This window comes from Pseudophryne corroboree, chromosome 4 (assembly GCF_028390025.1).
Source record: "Pseudophryne corroboree isolate aPseCor3 chromosome 4, aPseCor3.hap2, whole genome shotgun sequence".
NCBI lineage: Eukaryota > Metazoa > Chordata > Amphibia > Anura > Myobatrachidae > Pseudophryne > Pseudophryne corroboree.
In genome coordinates, this window is record NC_086447.1 from 158605573 (window position 1) to 158627030 (window position 21458).

Below are 21458 nucleotides of genomic sequence, written 5' to 3' on the forward strand. Positions count from 1 at the left end.
GTGGTAACGCTATTTGCATAGTCATCACCCCACTCACTGCAGCATAACAGGCTTCACACCAAAGCGGGGGCAGGGCCACAACGACGATATCCACTGTGAAACACAAAGTGTCCACCCATTTCTGGAGAAAAGTTAGCGGGATGCCGGAGGGTGCTACTGTAATTTGCATGCACTTTATGTACTGTTATGTTTGTACTTTGTATACACACTTTAAAAGGCATTGTGTACCCCTATAAAAACCAGCCTTAGAAAGCAAGCTTGATCATATATCTTAGACACTGGAAACTGTCTCCAATTATCGTAATACATTAAACATGTATATGGGGAAGAGTTTACAGCTGAATTCCAACTTTCGGATAAAATTTTCCTGCTGTTCACATCATCTGTATAGTTTTGGCTAGGGGCGAAAACCAGTAGTCTGATTTATTCAACTATTTGGTATCTGCTTGAGCAAGTCAATTACAGGTTTAATCAGATGACATTCCCGAAAGAAATTGTGAAAGAACACACTAAAATGAGATGCACAGGCATTGAGTTGTCACAATTAATAAAAACTACTACTAATATCTACTACTAATAAACTACTACTAATACACAAGCTCTCCCTTATAAAGCCGATATGGCTGTACCCATGCAGCGTCCGGACTCTAGCCAAATAGACACCAGCTGATATACTGACAGCGCCGGGTGTGGTAAGAGGGTCTCCGGACCTGTTGTGTGACATCACCTTTTACATGTTTGTCTAGAATTTTCTTCTTGATCTCCTCAGACAACTCTCTCCTTTGCTTTCTCTGGTCCAAGTTTGGCGTGGTGCATAGGACGATACCAAACAGCAAAGTGAATACTTTTCAACATTTAAATAGGCTGAATGACTAACTACAAAACTGAAGATGTGTGAAACTAAACTAAGAAAGCAATTAGTTTGGTCCAATTATTTATTATCTATTCTAAGGGGTACCAAAAAATCTGTCCAGGCCATTTTAGAATATCTTTGGAGAATAAGAAATAATTTCTCTTTTCTTTTCTTTTGCTTTATTTTACAGTAGGACATAGCAAAGACATGCAGGTATCCATGAGACAATAGCTTTTAATTTCATCACTTCTCAGGAGGAATGAATCACTGTTTCAATGAGCTGTATGGGTACCAACAAAGCTGTCCACATCTGTATAAGCGTGTAGATAGTGTTGCTGATAGTCCTCATTGTGTGCCATTGCACCAGCCCTCCAGTGAGAAATACACCTTCTAATAGATTCATATAGTGACACATCTATATCGGATTGTCTCATATATACACATGTATACACCCTTAGGTGTGCTCAGCCTGTGCTTCTTTGCTTGCCCCTAATTACACATCTCCAAACATAGGGACATGAAGTCAATGATATGGAAGCATTAAACCACATTGTATGTGGAAACAAATCCAATGATGTACATCAAATGTGGATTTCTCCATCGTATGTAACCAACCCAGATGCCCTTACTCAGGACACTTCTAATTCAGACTACTGATGCAGCCAACTAGATGGATGAGTGTCAATAAAATGCCTACACCTAGCAGACTGAAGTTGGTGCTAATGCTGGGTATACATGGTCCGATAAATCGCTGGCATTTTATGCGACAGCCTGACACACATCAGATATTGTAGCCAAAACACAGCGATATCTCACAACGTACGGGCCACACGGTGTCTGACTTCTTCCCTGGGGTGGCGGCTAGGGCTAAGATAGTGAGGGTGATGGCTATGGCTAACTCACAGGGGGTGGCGGCTAGGGCTAAGACTTGGAGGGTGGCTACAGTTAAACCCCTCCCTCTAGTGTCTAACCCTAAACCCCACCCCGGGCCGTAACCCTAAACCCAATACTTACCTTCTGGATGTCAGTGGTTGGTATTCCGGTGCCGGGATTCCGTGTGTTGTCGGGGATTCCAGCGTCGATCACATGACCGCCGGCATCCAGACCACCGGGATGCTAACCATGTCCCCTAACTCTAATGCTAATGTTGCCATGTCATTGGTCAATATTTTGTCCATGTTGGCATCATAACAGCCGACAGTGTGTACCTTCCAGTGACAGCAGGTGATGCCTTAGCAATGGCAAATCACCTGTTATGCTACTAATAGATTACCCTGCACAATCCATACATTACACTTATTATGCCACATTTCCTCAGAGCTTTCCTTCAGTAGAGCGGTTTTCCTGTTCCACAGAAGTTAATGATGCATTATAAATCTATTATCTCTGCTAAGTGGAATGAGCTTGTTTTGAAGCAGGGCACTGACAGGTTGGCATGAGCCTCCTCTCTGTCTGCATAGCTGGTCCATAGCCAGAATTTGGGATCAAGTTCCCTGGAGTCACCCCTTGCAGAGCAGTCCCCAGATTAATTTCCAGCAGGCGGCTGGGTGTCTATGAGATATGGTATGTAAACACATGTAACTCCTTCCACTCCGAATGTGTCAAGAACCCCAACTCGTAGGTTCTACGCCAGTAAACAAAAGCATTTGTCTAAGGCAAGGTTTTGGTGTCAGATGCAGGAAAGACTGCACCCACCACCTAAACAATATAGGCAGCCATGAAGATGCTAGAGAAAGCAGCCCATCACTAGAGCACTCGGTGATACTGTATCTCAGAGATGTGTGTGACAGCTACTGCCAGTTATTTACACCATCACGGCCTCCATTATGGTGGTAGTAATAATTGCTATAGTAACCCATCCTGCACTTGGGACCTTTGCTGTTCTCTTTCATCATTTGTGTTAGTCACGCTTTACATAAGCAGCAAACATGTTGGATATCTGGCACAGTATAATGCACACACATCAGTGTGGTTCTGTGTTCTATCCGTAGTGCAGCACTGCTGTTTTATAACAACGACCCTTTATAATCTGTTACCTGTTTCGAATGGAGGGAATAAATCTCATGACTGCCTCAGGGTCTGTTCATATTAACCATTAATTACCTTTTCCAGCAAGATAAGATCCCAAGCAGAATATCGTTTTCTACCTTGTGACCTGTATAACGGCACTCAAGCAGGTATGTGTCAATGCAGGCTGCATCATTCCAGAACAGGGAATGTGCTGCCACTGCTGTGGAACCTAGAGCCTACCTAGTGATATTATGTCATGCCATATGCGGTCCTGTGAGGTCTCACACAACTCCTGATCTCTCTGCGCTTCAATACGGTATAATCACTAATTCAGCACTGGGGCCATAAACAGATGTTAGGCTACCAGATTGCTCATGGTGATAAATATATACTAAACTTGTATAATTATCTCAACTGAAATACCTTTATTATTGTGCAATAAACTGGAGAAAGTTTCCATTTGCTGGTACAGAAACCTCAGAGGTTAAACAGCTCTAGTAATTCTGTAGCACACGAGCATTCCTCAACTCCTGCTGAGCAAACACATTGAGAAACCTCACCCAGGACCACAGCCTGCTTAAGCTCAGGACCCTGCCGCCAAGCAGTACTCCGGTGTACGTCTGTGCAGACACATCCTAAGAGACTGCCAATGTTTAACTCTAAGTCAGATATCCGTATAATATACATCAAAATCAAGAGACCCAGATTGCCACACACTGCATACAGTATATTGATCTTAGTTAGACAGCCTCTTATTATATATATATTTAGATGTCCTAGGGTCTAGACATTCTCTACAGTGCTGATCAGTTTGACTATTTTGATTATTGTTATGTCCCCAGTTTACTCTACAGCTCTTGAACTGGGAACACACTGTGCTGTTTGGTCATCTGGTCACCAAATGGTCAGAGATTTCAACAATATGATCACATACAGTATGTCAGGGCCAAGTTACACAGTCCCTGCAGCTCAGGCACCATTCCCAGTGACCAGACAGCACATCTGCCTTCAGACGCTCTTCTTCACTCCCGGGTCAGCAAACCCTTTCACTAAAGTACTCAAGCCACTTCCCTATACAATGATTCTCTTACTTCTGCCCTTGACTCCACCTTCCACCGACCACTATTCACCTTCTCAGATCAACACCTCAACCCTGGCACACCAAATGCACCAGATTTCTAAAAAAAAAAAAGCTCACGTACTGCCAAACAGTGGAGGAAATCATGCTCTAAGGCAGACTTCCTCCATTTCAAACTTATGCTCTCATCCTTCAGTACTGCCCTTTCCCTCACTAAACAGTCATACTTCAAGAACCTCATCTCCTCCCAGTCTACGAATTCCTAGCGCCTCTTTACCAATTTCAACTCCCTCCACTGCCCACCCAATCTCCAATCCTCTCTCTGCTCTTGACTTTGCCACTTACTTCACATCCAAAATGTACTCCATACGTCAGGACATCACATCCCACCAAAGAATCAGTAACCAGCTACCTCCTTTCCCTTACCACACCTCCCAACTCTGACATCTTACTCACAAGTGTCTGGTGTTGAAGTTATGGCCTTCATCTGCGTTCCTCCCCAACCCCCCCCCCCCTTCCCCACACACACACACACACACACACTTGGTCCTATACCCCTCCCACCTCACCTGCAACTTCTCTCTTACTGCCTGTTCCCATCTTGCCCACCTCCTCATTTTCTCCCTCTCATCAGGCACTCTCCCCTCTGCCTTCAAGCATGCACTAGTCTCCTTTATTCCTAAAAAACCTACCCTTGATCCTCAATCTCTCTATCGACCCATCGCTCTCCTCCCTTTTGCCTCCAAACTCCTTGAGCGTATGGTCTACAACCGCCTTACTGTCTTTCTTTCCTCCCACTCATTAATTGACCTTTTCCAGTATGGCTCCCATCCTCTCCACTCCACTGAAACTGCCCTCACTAAAGTCTGCAATAACCTTCTTTCTGCTAAATCCAAGGGCCACTTACTTTCTGCTTATTTTCCTTGACCTCTCTGCTGCTTTTGACACTGTGGACCACCTTTGCCTTCTGCAAATCCTTCACTCCCTTGGTCTGCGCAATACTGCCCTCTCCTGGCTATCATACCTCTCTGACAGTTCCTTCTCTGTATCCTCTCATGACTACACCCCCCCCCCCCCCCCACACACACACACACACACACTCTACCATTAACTGTAGGTGTCCCCCCAAAGTTCTGTTCTTGGTCCGCTCCTTTTCGCTCTCTATAGGTCATCTTTAGGGGAGCTCATTAGCTCTTTTGATTTACAATATCAACCCTATGCTGATGAAACTCAAATCTACCTTCTCTCCGCTGACCTCTCCCCTGCTATCACTCGTGTATCCAACTGTCTCTGTGCTATCTCTTCTTGGATGTCCCAGCGATTTCTTAAAACTTAACTTGTCTAATACTGAGCTGATAATCTTCCCACCCTCCCGCATAACCTCACCTCCCATGATTTCATTATCTTTTGATGGCACTACTATCTCCACTAGCCCCCAAGTGAGCTGTCTTGGAGTAATCCTGGACTCTCCTTCAAACCTATCGATTTCATATCAAAAATACCAGGATGAAAACCTCTCACCCAGGATGCCACTAAGACCCTTAACAACTCACTGGCCATCTCCTGACAGGAATACTCTAATCTTCTAACTGGCATTCCTGACAAATGCCTCTCTCCACTCCTATCTATCTATCTATCTATCTATCTATCTATCCATCCTCAATGCTGCTGCCCAGCTCATCTTTCTCACCAAACGTGCTATATCCACCTCTCCTCTCTTACAAGCCCTTCACTGGCTCCCCTTACCCTTCAGAATCCATTTGAAGCATCTCACACTCACTTACTAAGCCCTCGCCCACTCCTCTCCCATTTACATTTCTGACCTTATCTCCCTTTACAATCATGCCTGTCCTCTTAGCTCCACTAATGCATGCCGCCTCTCCTGCCTATTCATTATCTCCTCCCACTCCGACCTCCAAGATTTTGCATGTGCTGCTGCTACCGCTCTCTGGAATTCTCTTACTCTCCTCCTCAGACTTTCCACAAAACTTCAAACGGCACTCAAGACCCACTTCTTCACCAAACCCAGCTGTCTCTCAACCTAAGCTCTCTGTCCCAAATTATTTCCACCCTTGTCCATGTTGCCCATTCAGGCTTGTTCTTGAGGTTGAATAACCAAAGTATCTAAGTAGCAAGGTAATCCATTACTGGAAGGCAACTGCCCAGTGAGTACCAAAGATCATCACACACAGGTAGTAGAATGCTGTAATGTGGGAGTACATAAGGTTAGAGAGTAGAGTTGCGGTGGACATTTAATAATCCACCTCGGTGAACAGCCCCCTTCAATAGTCATGGGGAAGGTATAACATACACAATGTTGGAAGTCCTGTCTTTGTGCTGGATTGCTAAACCAAGTTGAAAAAATTAACAGTGCAGCAAATACATATGTGCTAGATTATAAACAAACAATAATAATAATAATAATAATAATAAGGACCTATGAGCTGGTATCATACAACTGTTTTTTTTTTTTGTCAAATTATTATTGCAGCAGTAATGGTCCCACCACAATTCCTGTTCCGAGACCTAGAGATAAAAGGCTAAGGGTAAGTAGCGAACATAGCAAAGAACCTGTTCCCTCTACAATATGACAGACAATAGATTACAAAACCAGCAATCATAGAAGGACTAATCTGTATGCTGGGACTAATTCATCAGTCGTTGAAGAGTCCTGCTTTCCTACCTCTGCCAAGGATGAGATATCCATCACCCACACACAGAGAAAGAAGCTATTCTATAGTTTTACCCAATACCCTTAGGAATTCACAGTGCCTCATATCCCTCAGTGATGTCGCTAGTTCCTCGTTAACTGGTAGGCTGAAATTGGATTGGTTCCCAAAATGAATAATCTATATAAATCTCTAACCAAAGTACAGGCAAGAAAATCATTTGGAAAAACAGTGTAGCAAAATACAATATTCACTCTTTCCAAAAGTTTTCTTGCCAATAAAGTTTTAAAATATGCAGATTAAGTCCAAATGACTCATTAAATTGTACTTTTAGGCAGCATGGGCATGTTATGCCCAAATTTGTACTGAAATGTATAATTTAAGAGTTTTCCTTTAATATGTTACCATATTCCCAAAAGGAAGGGCAGGGAACAACAGCCAACTCAAAACTCATAATTAAACCCTTTGCTGCCAGACATCCTGCACACAATCAATCACATCGTGGAGAAACTACTTTTCACTGATGAAGATGGATAGTTTCTGAACGACATATAAGATTTCCTAAAATTGGTCAGAAACCTAAATTCTGTTTTAAGAAACTGCTGTCTAGAACAATTTTTATCTACCAAACCAACTGAAGTGCTCATGTATGTACGTTTTTGGAACGGGGGCAGTGACGTGTACAAATCATCAATATACAGTGAAGGTATGCACACGTTGGCAGGAGGGTATAGATGGAAAGAGGAGCGGTATGGGAAAGAGACAGATAAAAAACAAAGGATATACAAAAAGGAGCAGAAAAGAAAAGATCAGATGTAGAGAGATAGAAAGAGGACAATGGCTGAAACCAAGAAACCATGAATAAACAATAGCACATATGGGGGTAATATGTGCATAATAGGACTATTTATTTTATTAACATTCGCACTTATATAGCTCCAGCAAATGCTGTTGCGCTTCACAACTAGGTACACATAGACAAAAGGTATTTTTTAATGTGTGCAAGTGTGGGTCTAATAATCCGCAATAAAATATGGTCACATTTGGGTGGAACTAAAACAAGAATGAAGAAAATAAATATATTTTCATATCTTAACTACTGTAGTAAAGCAAAATACACTTTGGTCTTAGAGCAACCTCTATCTCAAGTGTAACAAGAAATTTAGTTTTAATTAAGCTCAAGTTAATGGAATCAGGAAGAGCATTAGACATATGTTTAATCAGAGTGTTAATTAAACCTTTACAGTTACTTGACATAACCTGTGGCAAATTATACCACTAACGAGGCTTCATAATTACTCAGAGGCAATGCAATTACAATGGTTCTTTGTTCATTCAAATCCCTTTTGTCTGTGTGTGCAATAAAACCAGGGAGGGGGGGGAGGGGATGCTATCGACGGATCTACACTCTCTATGTAGATAGCCTGGTCGACATGCATTAGGTCAACAGGTACAAAAGGTTGACAGGTTCAATAGGTCAACAAATTTATTTTTTTCCCAACATTTTCTTGATTTACTATCCACGTGGACTACAACTGGTAATGGTAACCTGTGAAGTAACAGTTGTAGAGCGAGCCACCTTGCCCGAGGTGTGGCGAGCAAAGTGAGCCTACATTTGTACGGATGATGGTCATAGATCATGAAATATACAATATTCTGAAAATAAAAAAGTGTCAACCATTGCCATGTCCACTTTAACTACTGTTGACCTTTAACATTTCGACCTTTTATTCCTGTCGGCAATATGCGGACAACCTATTGACTGTCTATCTAGACAGTGAAGATCTGTGGTTTAATCGGCTATACAGGAGGCAAAAGTTACAAAATGTTACAAATACTGAAATTACCTGGCCAACATTTTAGGAGCAGAAGACAAGAGTTCTACTTACAAGTGAGAGAAGCCTAAAACAGTGAGCCCCATTTTGGTACAATGGAGAAGACTACCAAACCAAGCTTTGCAACAAGTCTTGAACTCAATGTAAACTCTAACTCTATCTTACGGGGTCAGTTAGGACAAAGGGGGTCAATCCGACCTGATCGCACGCTAGGTTTTTTCTGTGCGGGGCGATCAGGTCAGAACTGCGCATGCACCACAATGCGCAGGCGCGTCGTACGGGTACAAAGCAGATCATTGCTGTGCGATGGATTTAACGAAGAATCCATTCACACAGCCGATCGCAAGGAGAGTGACAGGAAGAGGGCATTTATGGGTGGCAACTGACCGTTTTCTGTGAGTGTTTGGAAAAATGCAGGCGTGTCCATGCATTCGCTGGGAGGTTTCCTGACATCAATTACGGTCCCGGACAGGCTGAAGTGATCGCAGCGGCTGTGTAAGTTCTGAGCTACTCAGAAACTGCACAAATATCTTTTTTGGACCGCTCGGCTGCACATGCGTTCGCACACTTGCAAAGCAAAAAAACACTCCTATAGGCGGCGGCTATCTGATCGCAGCGCTGCAAAAAATAGCTAGCGTGCGATCAGGTCGGAATGACCCAAAAAAATTCATTGAAGACCCCCTACCCCCCTCAAAAAAAAAAAAAACACAAATAAAAAAATAAAAAAAAATTCACGGCAACAGATTGTAATCACTCTACAAATCACTATAACGGAAGACTACTTCATGTAATTCATGTGGGAACATTTATTCTAATGGGTGCATTGTTCTTAGAAGTCTCTAAGAAGTAAAAAATCCATAAAAAGTGATCAAGCTACCTTCTAATTATCTTAAGAGATAAGTAGGCCTTGTGTATGACAAATGAGCATTCATAAATAAAACTGATGTGAAGGCATGATAAATCATGATTAATAGGATTATGCAAATACAGTATATTTATGATATAATCCTATATGTAAATAAACAGCTCAGTGAAATCATTTATCTGAAAAGGGGGTAGTTTTATTTGTTCCAGATAGTGTCTGTATGACCGAATCACTGTCATTCTTGTTCACATTATCTCTCTGCATCCTGAGCTTGGAAATCTTCTCCATTTGTATAAATTTATCATGTTTGTATAAAGCACTTTGGTGATTTTAAACCCATAACCATAGATAATAACTTCCTGCTTCTTTAATCCTTTCCATAGTCCTACGTCAATGCTCACCAATTTTCTATCTCCTATTGCTGGAACCCTTTCTCTGCTCTTCATGCCCAACTTCTATCACTCGTCCACAGCTCAGACTAGTCCTTGCCTATCTTATCCACCTTTCAGCTCTTTCAAGATGTCATGTTTCTTCCACAATTGTATATTTACTCTCATTCTCTAGATCAGACATGTCAAACTCGCAGCCCACAATGCATACTTTTGCGCCCCAAGTTTAATTTTTTTTTTTTAAAACAATGTAATGCAGCCTGCCACCATCGAATGAGTTAAATAGTAAGAGGCTGAGGTCTTGACATATAACAAAGAAGGAAGCACCCCTATACTTTGCAATTCAGCTGTACAGGCCATTGCTCTAAAATCACCCAGTACACTTCTTCTCCTGTATGTCTGGCATCCCCATAGAAAGTATTACACAATCTAAGTCTACACCTTCCTAATTTAGGTTTCCAAGCTCATGCATCTGACATTGTGTATTTTCCCCTCTCCACATATTCAGCATATAAAAAGAAGTACACAACATGAATCGCTTACCTTGATGACTTCAGGCGTCTGCTGAATTGACATAGTGGAGCCAGAATCCTTGACTTGACTGTAGTAACTTGGTGAGGGCAAGGGAGACTGGGGAACTAAGGTTTCCTGGAGGATCTGCATAACTTCCTTCTGCTTGGATAAGGTCCCTCTACCTGATCTCCAATCAACAAGCTCCTGTGCAAAGTCCTCAATGCTGCCCAATATTCGCAGCAAAAGGTTGTCATCATCCTCTATAGTATTTGTGGTGCTTTCCTTTGCATGTGCTGATGAGCTAGATTGTGCATTGAGCTCCTCCTTGAGAACAGGCAATCCATACTGTACTTTGGCAGGTGCTGGTGTGGGAATTGGTGGATTTTTTAACGTGCTCTCGATTTTCTGAGAAAAGCGTTCTAAGTCCAAAAGCAACTTGTCAATTTCCTCATGGTCATTGGTCCTTCTCGCTGTGGTTGGAGCTACTTTACTCACATTTGAGAGAGGCACAACAGTTCTGGCATTTCCGCTGCTAGAGTAGGGTACAGAAGGACTAGCAGAGAAAATTAAATTCTTCTCAACAGGGACGTGGGCACTGGTCAATTTAGGAGGGATAGAGCTTTCAGCTGACCAGTACTTACTCTCTGACAATCCTGCCACACCACCGCTTGGTGAATTTTTCTGATTACCAATTGTAATTTGTGAATCTGAATCCTCTTCTATAAAAAGTTTTTCTGCTGAGTTTCTGGGAAACTTCTCTGCAACACTTTCAGAATGTTGTGTTTGAGGACTGATTTGCGGAGAACTTGCAGAATGTTTTCTTAAAGAACCTGAATGATTCTGTTTGTTGCCCCTTTGCCAAGTCTTTGCCGGTAGTGGAGGAGCAATTTCTGGTACTGATTTAACTGCAGCAGCAGCATTGGCACTGGTGCTTTGTGGACTTGATCCATTAGCTTCACTGGTGGATGAAGAAATAGCTTTCAAAGAAGGTGGTGACTGTACAACATCTTCATATTTAGGCGGCTGTTCGTGACCATATATTGGAGAAAATGAATGTTGCTGTAGACTGTTAAGGCTTTTAACCAATTCAGCCAAATCATTAGGTTCAGCTCTTTCATGAGGTCCTTGTTCCAGTTCAAAAGGAAGCTTTTTCAGGTAGGAGGACAGTCTAGCCATCACATTCATGTAAATTATCTCGGGATTTGGAAAAGGATCTGTACCCTTTCCCTCTCCTATAGTGCTACTGTTCCCACCAACCGATCTATTTTTGATGCAATGCTTAATTATGGTGGTGCATTTCTTCAGGTCCTCGGAGCATTTCAGCAAAATGTCCAGGCACATTTTTATGTCTTCGCCAGATCCTGAATTATCAAGCATGTGCTTCTTCAAAATCTGGTTTATGAGGTTCTCTTCTGATATACCTTGCAGATACAACGAGGCCATGCTATTAATGCTCTGTTCTAAAGATGTGCTGTGGGGCATTAACGCTTTTTCCTCTGATTCCTGAGCTTGTAACATGCCAAAAGGAGGACAGTTCTCATTGTTACCGAACTGACCGTATATAAAATCATAGTCCGCAGACTTTCTGCTAAAAGACTCTGGACGGACTTTTCGACCTTTCCTGAGATTAACATGCTGGTTTGAAGTGTTCTTTAGCTTTTCAAAGGAAAACTCCTTGGTTTTTCCACTAGCAAGATTTATAGCCTCACCGGTTATGTCTTTCAGACTGCCAGTACTCTGAACGGTAGACACTTTTTTGACCTTAGGGTTGAGATGAGCGTAATCCTCATCACAAATGACACTCGCACCCACTCCAATTTTATTTGTAGCATCTCCGCCATGAGCTGGGGCCGTCTCAGGAGCTTTGAGAAGTTCTGAGCACACCGTGTGATGGGCAACCAGGCACTGAACTCCCAGCCGGTGGGCCTGGCAACTTCCTGGACAGTAATGAATTACATTCTGCAAACTGTTGTCCAAAACTACATTATTATAACATGTGATTTTGCTCACAATCACCCGGTAAGGTGCAGCCATCAGGAAATAAATTTTAAAAGAAAAAAAAATCTAAAACTTAACAGCTTGCATCTACCTTTTAGTTTCGTTACAGCATGAAATGTATAGACCAGATCTTCTCAACTTTATCCCAATAAAGAGAGTTTTGCATATGCTGCCAAAAACGTTCAGCTCGTGTGATAGCTAGGACCACCAGAATTGGTATCAAAAGTGATAAAATCATACAAATGAAGGATAAAAATATACACGCATGCGTACAATAAATAAAACCACAACAATTCACAACGCGAGCCAACGGGTGGTGTCCGTTTCCAGTTAAATTCAGTGGAGGATTTAATAGTTTATCTCTGTATCTTGTCTCCGGCTTGTACGGCAATGCATCTCTTCTCTACAGTCTTCCCATGTACCCACAATGGGCACTGTGTCAACATATAAAAGCTTCTTTGCAAGAACATTGCTGCACACAGATAGAACTTTTGATACAAAAAAGCTTTTTGTCTTCTATCTCTATTTCTTTCTCTTCACAAAGGGTGACGTCAGCAAAGCTTGTCAGGACAGTAGGAGAAATACCTGTGAAGTAACAGAAACAAATATCAGAAATGAAAAGTAGAAATACGTTTTAAACATGTGATAATGGAGCAGTGTAAAACAACATAATTCAAAAAGTAAGTACATTTGCTCAAAGGTTATTGCACAGACCATGCATTCCCTCACATTCCAGACTGTGCTGCAAAGTAAGGGGTCCAAATTATTAAATACTATGGGGGTTATTCAGAGATGTATGCAGATCTTGTCGTCCGCAGCAAGATCTGCATCCATCTACTCACGAGTTGGGGGCCTCCCAGCACAGGGCAAGGCCGCCCAGCACGTGTGTGGCGCCATCTCGCGATGCGTCCACAATTTAGTGATCACAATGTTGACAGCTGGCAGGCGGTCTGAGCCATTTTTTTTTTCTTTGAGTGGCTGCATGTGATGTCATGCAACCTCCCCAAAAATGCTCCAGAGATGCCCCCGCTTTGCCCACGAAATGCTGCTGTCAAACCTTGCAGCCGCATCCGCAAGGAGAAGGGGTGCGCAGACCAGATGGACGTGGCCACTGCGTCCATCTCTAAATCGCCCCCTATATTATGTGCAGGCAAGGGGGAAAAAATGACTGCTTTTGCAAATTAAACACAAATACTGGGCAACTTTAGAGGTGAGCTAAGATGCGCCCTCCCCAACTCTATTGTCTGCCACCCCTGCAATGCAACATGGTTTTGCTTGTATTATACCTGTGATCGTACTAATCCTAACACATAATTATCAAGTGAGCAACTATATTACAGTAATCTGCAGAATGGATTGTCCACGGGAACAGGGGTAGTCCGTAACACCGAAACAGTTTCACACAAATAATCTAGACAAAAGGAGAAAAGAAGACTCTTTTGTGGGTGCACTCTTGTATAATTATGAAAGTATCAAAGAAATGGATTAAAATTCAATATTTATTGATAATGTACATAAAACACATAGTAGTTGAATGTGCAGGTAGAGAAAAAAGTAAATAAGTAAACACTGGAACCGGTAATACTGATGTTAGTGTCAGATAATGGTTCCAAGCTGCCTGGGTAACATAAATCTTTCAAATGTATGGTCAATCCATAAATAGGTCTCAACTGACTGCCTGAGCTGTATAATCTTTAAATAAAGCTAGACACTTAGCGCCTCAGTAATAGTTTGGATTAATAATCAGATCGGCTGTATTGCTTAGAACTGGCGTAAGGATAGAGAGAGAAAACAAATTGAATAAAGAAAAGATGAATCTGCTGTCGGTGTTAGACACCGAGCCTAGCCGCCCAAATTTTCTACTTAACCGAGTATTCCTCAAGAGTCTCCCACTCGAGTACTGACTTGGCCCAATACTGCTTAGCTTCCAAGATCGGAAGGATTCAGGCGTTACCAGTGTGGTATGATAGTAGAGAATTAATAAAGTTGCTTCTGCAATCACCGATGAGAGTTCATGTAATGTTGAAGAAAGTAATGGGGAGGGGGTACAGTGAAAAGGGGGATCTGCTTCCAATGTTAGACAGGGGTGTACCCCTGAATCAATGGTGAGAGTCCCGAAATTGTAGCGATAGTCAGAAAAGAGATTCTCAATGAGACAATCGTTCTCAATGATTAAATGATGATAGTTACTCAATATATTATGGTATACGGTATCGGATGTAAATACCGGATAGTGAATATAGTCACCTGTGAATCACTGAGTGATAGCCATGTTGAAAAAAAGGGGAAGCAAAGGAGAAGGCTCTGCAAATGGTATCACAATGTTGATACTAATAGTAGATAATATCTCCAAAAGGAGCCAAAAATATCCTTAATTTGTTGATATAAATACACCGCTATAACGAAATGGATATACACAAAGGATAGATCAGAACACCAATGTCAATTATTACAGGTCTCTGTACTATTTAGGCCTGAATTAAATATATCCGAGTCTGAATTAATAGCTATGAGAATAAATCAATGATGGATAATTAAAATGAATTAAATAAATTAATGGATCCACAGTCAAAAAATGAATAGATCTAAGTAAATACAGCTACTGAAAAGAGATGTTTCTTTAAGAGCTGTAATGGTTATGATACTAAGACAAAGGGGTGTGGTTCGTTTTATCGACAGTATCTAGGTCGACAATGTTTAGGTCGACCACTATAGGTCGACAGTCACTAGGTCGACATGGATGGAAGGTTGACAGGGTTTCTAGGCCGACATGTGCTAGGTCGACAGGTCTAAAGGTCGACATGAGGATTTTTTTTTTTTTTGGTGTCGTTTTCTTCGGAAAGTGACCGGGATCCCAAATTAGTGCACCGCTTCGCTCGCCATGCTTCGGGCATGGTGCCTTCGCTCCGCTACCGCTTCGCTCGGCACACTTTACCGTTCCAATCGTAGTCCACGTGGATCGTTAAGTATGAAAAAATCCAAAAAAAGAAAAAATGTGAAACTCATGTCGACCTTTAGACCTGTCGACCTAGCACATGTCGACCTAGAAACCCTGTCGACCTTCCATCCATGTCGACCTAGTGATTGTCGACCTATAGTGGTCGACCTAAACATTGTCGACCTAGACACTGTCGATCTTCAGACCGGATCCCAAGACAAAGATAGATCATTCAGAAAAATTGATAGAACCACAGTTGATAATAAATAGATCTAAAATCGGTATGAGGAAGTGACCAAGCCCGGTGAACGGGCGAAACACGTCTTCCGACCCTCAGCTACTCTGGGACCACGGATGTCTCCGTCTGCCTAACTGTGCTTTACTATGAGCTTAATGGCAACACAGCTTCCGAGACTCACAGCGCATTCTCACGGCATGTATTTCTGACACAATGCCGGGACTCTGACACGGCTGTTTATGGACATTCCTCCCCGGGTTCCCTGTGCCTCATCCCACATCCACTGAACTGTTTGATTACTGGATCCACATTGCACCCTGACCGACATCGGACTCTGATATGATCATCCTGTGACCACAGACTTGTATCTTAATAAATCGGCACCTTATCCCACGCCAACCACGCGGCTTTTAGCCCCCTGGATTCACAGCACTGCTACACGGCACCTGATTCCTATAAAGACATCGACACGGGTAATATCTGTTTCCAGGTTCACCCGTGTGATTATACTGTCTTTTTTCTTATATGCAATACATATTACTTTAGTAGCCTGTATTTAAACCCATTTATTATCCAAGGTTTACCCGCGCTACTATATTGTCTCTTTTTTCCTGTATGCAATTCATACCGTTTCAGTAGCCTGTATTGATTTAGATCTATTTATTATCAACTGTGGTTCTATCAATTTTTCTGAATGATCTATCTTTGTCTTAGTATCATAACCATTACAGCTCTTAAAGAAACATCTCTTTTCAGTAGCTGTATTTACTTAGATCTATTCATTTTTTGACTGTGGATCCATTAATTTATTTAATTCACTTTAATTATCCATCATTGATTTATTCTCATAGCTATTAATTCAGACTCCGCTATATTTAATCCAGGCCTAAATAGTACAGAGACCTGTAATAATTGACATTAGTGTTCTGATCTATCCTTTGTGTATATCCATTTCGTTATAGCGGTGTATTTATATCAACAAATTAAGGATATTTTTGGCTCCTTTTGGAGATATTATCTACTATTAGTATCAACATTGTGATACCATTTGCAGAGCCTTCTCCTTTGCTTCCCCTTTTTTTCAACATGGCTATCACTCAGTGATTCACAGGTGACTATATTCACTATCCGGTATTTACATCCGATACCGTATACCATAATATATTGAGCAACTATCATCATTTAATCATTGAGAACGAATGTCTCATTGAGAATCTCTTTTCTGACTATCGCTACAATTTCGGGACTCTCACCATTGATTCAGGGGTTCACCCCTGTCTAACATTGGCAGCAGATCCCCCTTTTCACTGTACCCCCTCCCCATTACTTTCTTCAACATTTCATTAACTCTCATCGGTGATTCCAGAAGCAACTTTATTAATTCTCTACTATCATACCACACTGGTAACGCCCGAATCCTTCCGATCTTGGAAGCTAAGCAGTGTTGGGCCAAGTCAGTACTCGAGTGGGAGACTCTTGAGGAATACTCGGTTTAGTAGAAAATTTGGGCGGCTAGGCTCGGTGTCTAACACCGACAGCAGATTCATCTTTTCTTTATTCAATTTGTTTTCTCTCTCTATCCTTACGCCAGTTCTAAGCAATACAGCCGATCTGATTATTAATCCAAACTATTACTGAGGCGCTAAGTGTCTAGCTCTATTTCAAGATTATACAGCTCAGGCAGTCAGTTGAGACCTATTTATGGATTGACCATACATTTGAAAGATTTATGTTACCCAGGCAGCTTGGAACCATTATCTGACACTAACATCAGTATTACCGGTTCCAGTGTTTACTTATTTACTTTTTTCTCTACCTGCACATTCAACTACTATGTGTTTTATGTACATTATCAATAAATATTGAATTTTAATCAATTTCTTTGATACTTTCATAATTATACAAGAGTGCACCCACAAAAGAGTCTTCTTTTCTCCTTTTGTCTAGTATGTTTCATTACTGACTCAGGGTGCACCGTCAAACTTAGATTGATTAGAAAAAAATATTTTTTCTTTCTCTCATCAGTATATCTTGGTAAATAAATTATCTGCTGTTCAATCTATTTATTAACTGTGCGGTATAACCCTTATACATAACACAAATAATCCACGGTCCCACAACACCTAGCAGACAAATCATCTGCAGAAACCTACAGAATTTATGTATGTGCACAGCACAAAGCCAGGACAAAAGTACAAAGAGAGACGCTATTCCGTCCACGATCATTTGCCGGAATAAATAAAAGACCTTTGTGTTTACAATAAATGCGTTCTGAGCATTTTAACAACTGAGCGTGCTACTGGGAACCCGTTCCATTGATGGATTTTATCTTCCCCATTGAGATCAGCTGTCAGCCTAGGAGCATGGATTTAAACATATCAGCAGTCTACAAAGGTGATTTAGATGATTTGGTACAGTGCTGAAGGCCAGTGTACTGACAGCTGAAACAACTCCGAAATGAGAAAGAACATTACTTACATTTGTGCTGAAATTATTTCAAGTTAAAAATAAGATTTTACTTACCGATAAATCTATTTCTCGTAGTCCGTAGTGGATGCTGGGGACTCCGTCAGGACCATGGGGATTAGCGGCTCCGCAGGAGACAGGGCACAAAAATAAAGCTTTAGGATCAGGTGGTGTGCACTGGCTCCTCCCCCTATGACCCTCCTCCAAGCCTCAGTTAGGATACTGTGCCCGGACGAGCGTACACAATAAGGAAGGATTTTGAATCCCGGGTAAGACTCATACCAGCCACACCAATCACACCGTACAACTTGTGATCTGAACCCAGTTAGCAGTATGACAACGTAGGAGCCTCTGAACAGACGGCTCACAACAAGAACAACCCGATTTTTTTGTAACAATAACTATGTACAAGTATTGCAGACAATCCGCACTTGGGATGGGCGCCCAGCATCCACTACGGACTACGAGAAATAGATTTATCGGTAAGTAAAATCTTATTTTCTCTAACGTCCTAGTGGATGCTGGGGACTCCGTCAGGACCATGGGGATTATACCAAAGCTCCCAAACGGGCGGGAGAGTGCGGATGACTCTGCAGCACCGAATGAGAGAACTCCAGGTCCTCTTTAGCCAGGGTATCAAATTTGTAGAATTTTACAAACGTGTTCTCCCCCGCCCACATAGCTGCTCGGCAGAGTTGTAATGCCGAGACCCCTCGGGCAGCCGCCCAGGATGAGCCCACCTTCCTTGTGGAATGGGCCTTGACAGATTTAGGCTGTGGCAGGCCTGCCACAGAATGTGCAAGTTGAATTGTGCTACAAATCCAACGAGCAATCGTCTGCTTAGAAGCAGGAGCACCCAGCTTGTTGGGTGCATACAGTATAAACAGCGAGTCAGATTTTCTGACTCCAGCCGTCCTTGAAATATATATTTTCAATGCCCTGACAACGTCCAGCAACTTGGAATCCTCCAAATCGCTAGTAGCCGCAGGCACCACAATAGGCTGGTTCAGGTGAAACGCTGACACCACCTTAGGCAGAAAATGAGGACGCGTCCGCAGTTCTGCCCTGTCCGAATGGAAAATCAGATATGGGCTTTTATACGATAAAGCCGCCAATTCTGACACTCTCCTGGCTGAAGCCAGGGCCAGTAGCATGGTTACTTTCCATGTAAGATATTTCAAATCCGCCGATTTGAGTGGCTCAAACCAATGGGATTTGAGAAAATCCAAAACTACATTAAGGTCCCACGGAGCCACTGGGGGCACAACCGGGGGCTGTATATGTAGTACTCCTTTTACAAAAGTCTGGACTTCAGGAACTGAAGCCAATTCTTTCTGGAAGAAAATCGACAGGGCCGAAATTTGAACCTTAATGGACCCCAACTTGAGGCCCATAGACAATCCTGTTTGCAGGAAATGTAGGAATCGACCCAATTGAAATTCCTCCGTGGGGGCCTTCCTGGCCTCGCACCACGCAACATATTTTCTCCAAATGCGGTGATAATGTTGTGCAGTCACCTCCTTCCTGGCTTTAACCAGTGTAGGAATGACCTCTTCCGGAATGCCTTTTTCCCTTAGAATTCGGCGTTCAACCACCACGCCGTCAAACGCAGCCGCGGTAAGTCTTGGAATAGACACGGTCCCTGCTGAATCAGGTCCCGTCTTAGAGGTAGAGGCCACGGATTTTCCGTGAGCATCTCCTGAAGTTCCGGGTACCAAGTTCTTCTTGGCCAATCCGGAGCCACGAGTATCGTTCTTACTCCCCTTTGCCGTATAATTCTCAGTACTTTGGGTATGAGAGGCAGAGGAGGAAACACATACACTGACTGGAACACCCACGGTGTTACCAGAGCGTCCACCGCTATTGCCTGAGGGTCTCTTGACCTGGCGCAATACCTGTCCAGTTTTTTGTTGAGGCGAGACGCCATCATATCCACCTTTGGTTTTTCCCAACGGTTCACAATCATGTGGAAGACTTCTGGATGAAGTCCCCACTCTCCCGGGTGTAAATCGTGTCTGCTGAGGAAGTCTGCTTCCCAGTTGTCCACTCCCGGAATGAACACTGCTGACAGTGCTATCACATGATCTTCCGCCCAGCGAAGAATCCTTGCAGCTTCTGCCATTGCTCTCCTGCTTCTTGTGCCGCCCTGTCTGTTTACGTGGGCGACTGCCGTGATGTTGTCCGACTGGATCAACACCAGCTGACCCTGAAGCAGGGGTTTTGCCAGGCTTAGAGCCTTGTAAATCGCTCTTAGCTCCAGTATATTTATGTGAAGAGACATCTCCAGGCTTGACCATACTCCCTGGAAGTTTCTTCCCTGTGTGACCGCTCCCCAGCCTCTCAGACTGGCATCCGTGGTCACCAGGACCCAGTCCTGTATGCCGAATCTGCGGCCTTCTAACAGATGAGCACTCTGCAACCACCACAGAAGAGACACCCTCGTCCGTGGCGATAAGGTTATCCGCTGCTGCATCTGCAGATGCGATCCGGACCATTTGTCCAGCAGATCCCACTGAAAAGTTCGTGCGTGGAATCTGCCGAATGGGATTGCTTCGTAAGAAGCCACCATCTTTCCCAGGACTCTTGTGCATTGATGCACAGACACTTTTCCTGGTTTTAGGAGGTTCCTGACAAGTTCGGATAACTCCTTGGCTTTCTCCTCCGGAAGAAACACCTTTTTCTGAACCGTGTCCAGAATCATTCCCAGGAACATCAGACGTGTTGTCGGGGTCAACTGAGATTTTGGGAAATTCAGAATCCACCCGTGTTGTTGCAGCACTACTTGGGTTAGTGCTACTCCGTCCTCCAGCTGTTCTCTGGACCTTGCCCTTATCAGGAGATCGTCCAAGTAAGGGATAATTAATACGCCTCTTCTTCGCAGAAGAATCATCATTTCGGCCATTACCTTGGTAAAGACCCGAGGAGCCGTGGACAATCCAAACGGCAGCGTCTGAAACTGATAATGACAGTTTTGCACCACGAACCTGAGGTACCCTTGATGTGAAGGGCAAATTGGGACATGCAGGTAAGCATCTTTTATGTCCAGGGACACCATAAAGTCCCCTTCTTCTAGATTCGCTATCACTGCTCTGAGTGATTCCATCTTGAACTTGAATTTTTGTATGTACAGGTTCAAAGATTTCAGATTTAGAATAGGTCTTACCGAGCCGTCCGGCTTCGGTACCACAAATAGCGTGGAGTAATACCCCTTTCCCTGTTGTAGGAGGGGTACCTTGACTATCACCTGCTGAGAAAACAGCTTGTGAATGGCTTCCAATACCGTCGCCCTGTCTGAGGGAGACGTTGGCAAAGCAGACTTTAGGAACCGGCGAGGGGGAGATTTCTCGAATTCCAACCTGTAACCCTGAGATACTACCTGCAGGATCCAGGGGTCCACCTGTGAGCATGCCCACTGCGCGCTGAAATTCTTGAGTCGACCCCCCACCGCTCCTGAGTCCGCTTGTAAAGCCCCAGCGTCATGCTGAGGGCTTTGCAGAACCCGCGGAGGGCTTCTGTTCCTGGGAAGGAGCTGCTTGCTGCCCTCTCTTACCCTTTCCTCTGCCTCGGGGCAGATATGACTGTCCTTTTGCCCGCTTGTTCTTATAG

General features: G+C 43.1%; 1 protein-coding gene and 1 pseudogene across 2 annotated transcripts in view; one reads left to right on the forward strand and one right to left on the reverse strand.

Moving 5' to 3' along the window:
- Positions 1 to 21458, reverse strand: part of PPP2R3A (protein phosphatase 2 regulatory subunit B''alpha) — a 411391-nt gene that overhangs the window by 177376 nt on the left and 212557 nt on the right. For both annotated transcript variants that reach the window (XM_063915513.1, XM_063915514.1), the window contains one exon: positions 10243 to 12795. In XM_063915513.1, coding sequence (XP_063771583.1) covers positions 10243 to 12246 — 2004 coding nt within the window. In that variant the 5' untranslated portion in view covers positions 12247 to 12795. The remainder of the gene's footprint in view (positions 1 to 10242; positions 12796 to 21458) is intronic.
- LOC134912311 (5S ribosomal RNA) lies at positions 16770 to 16888 on the forward strand (annotated as a pseudogene).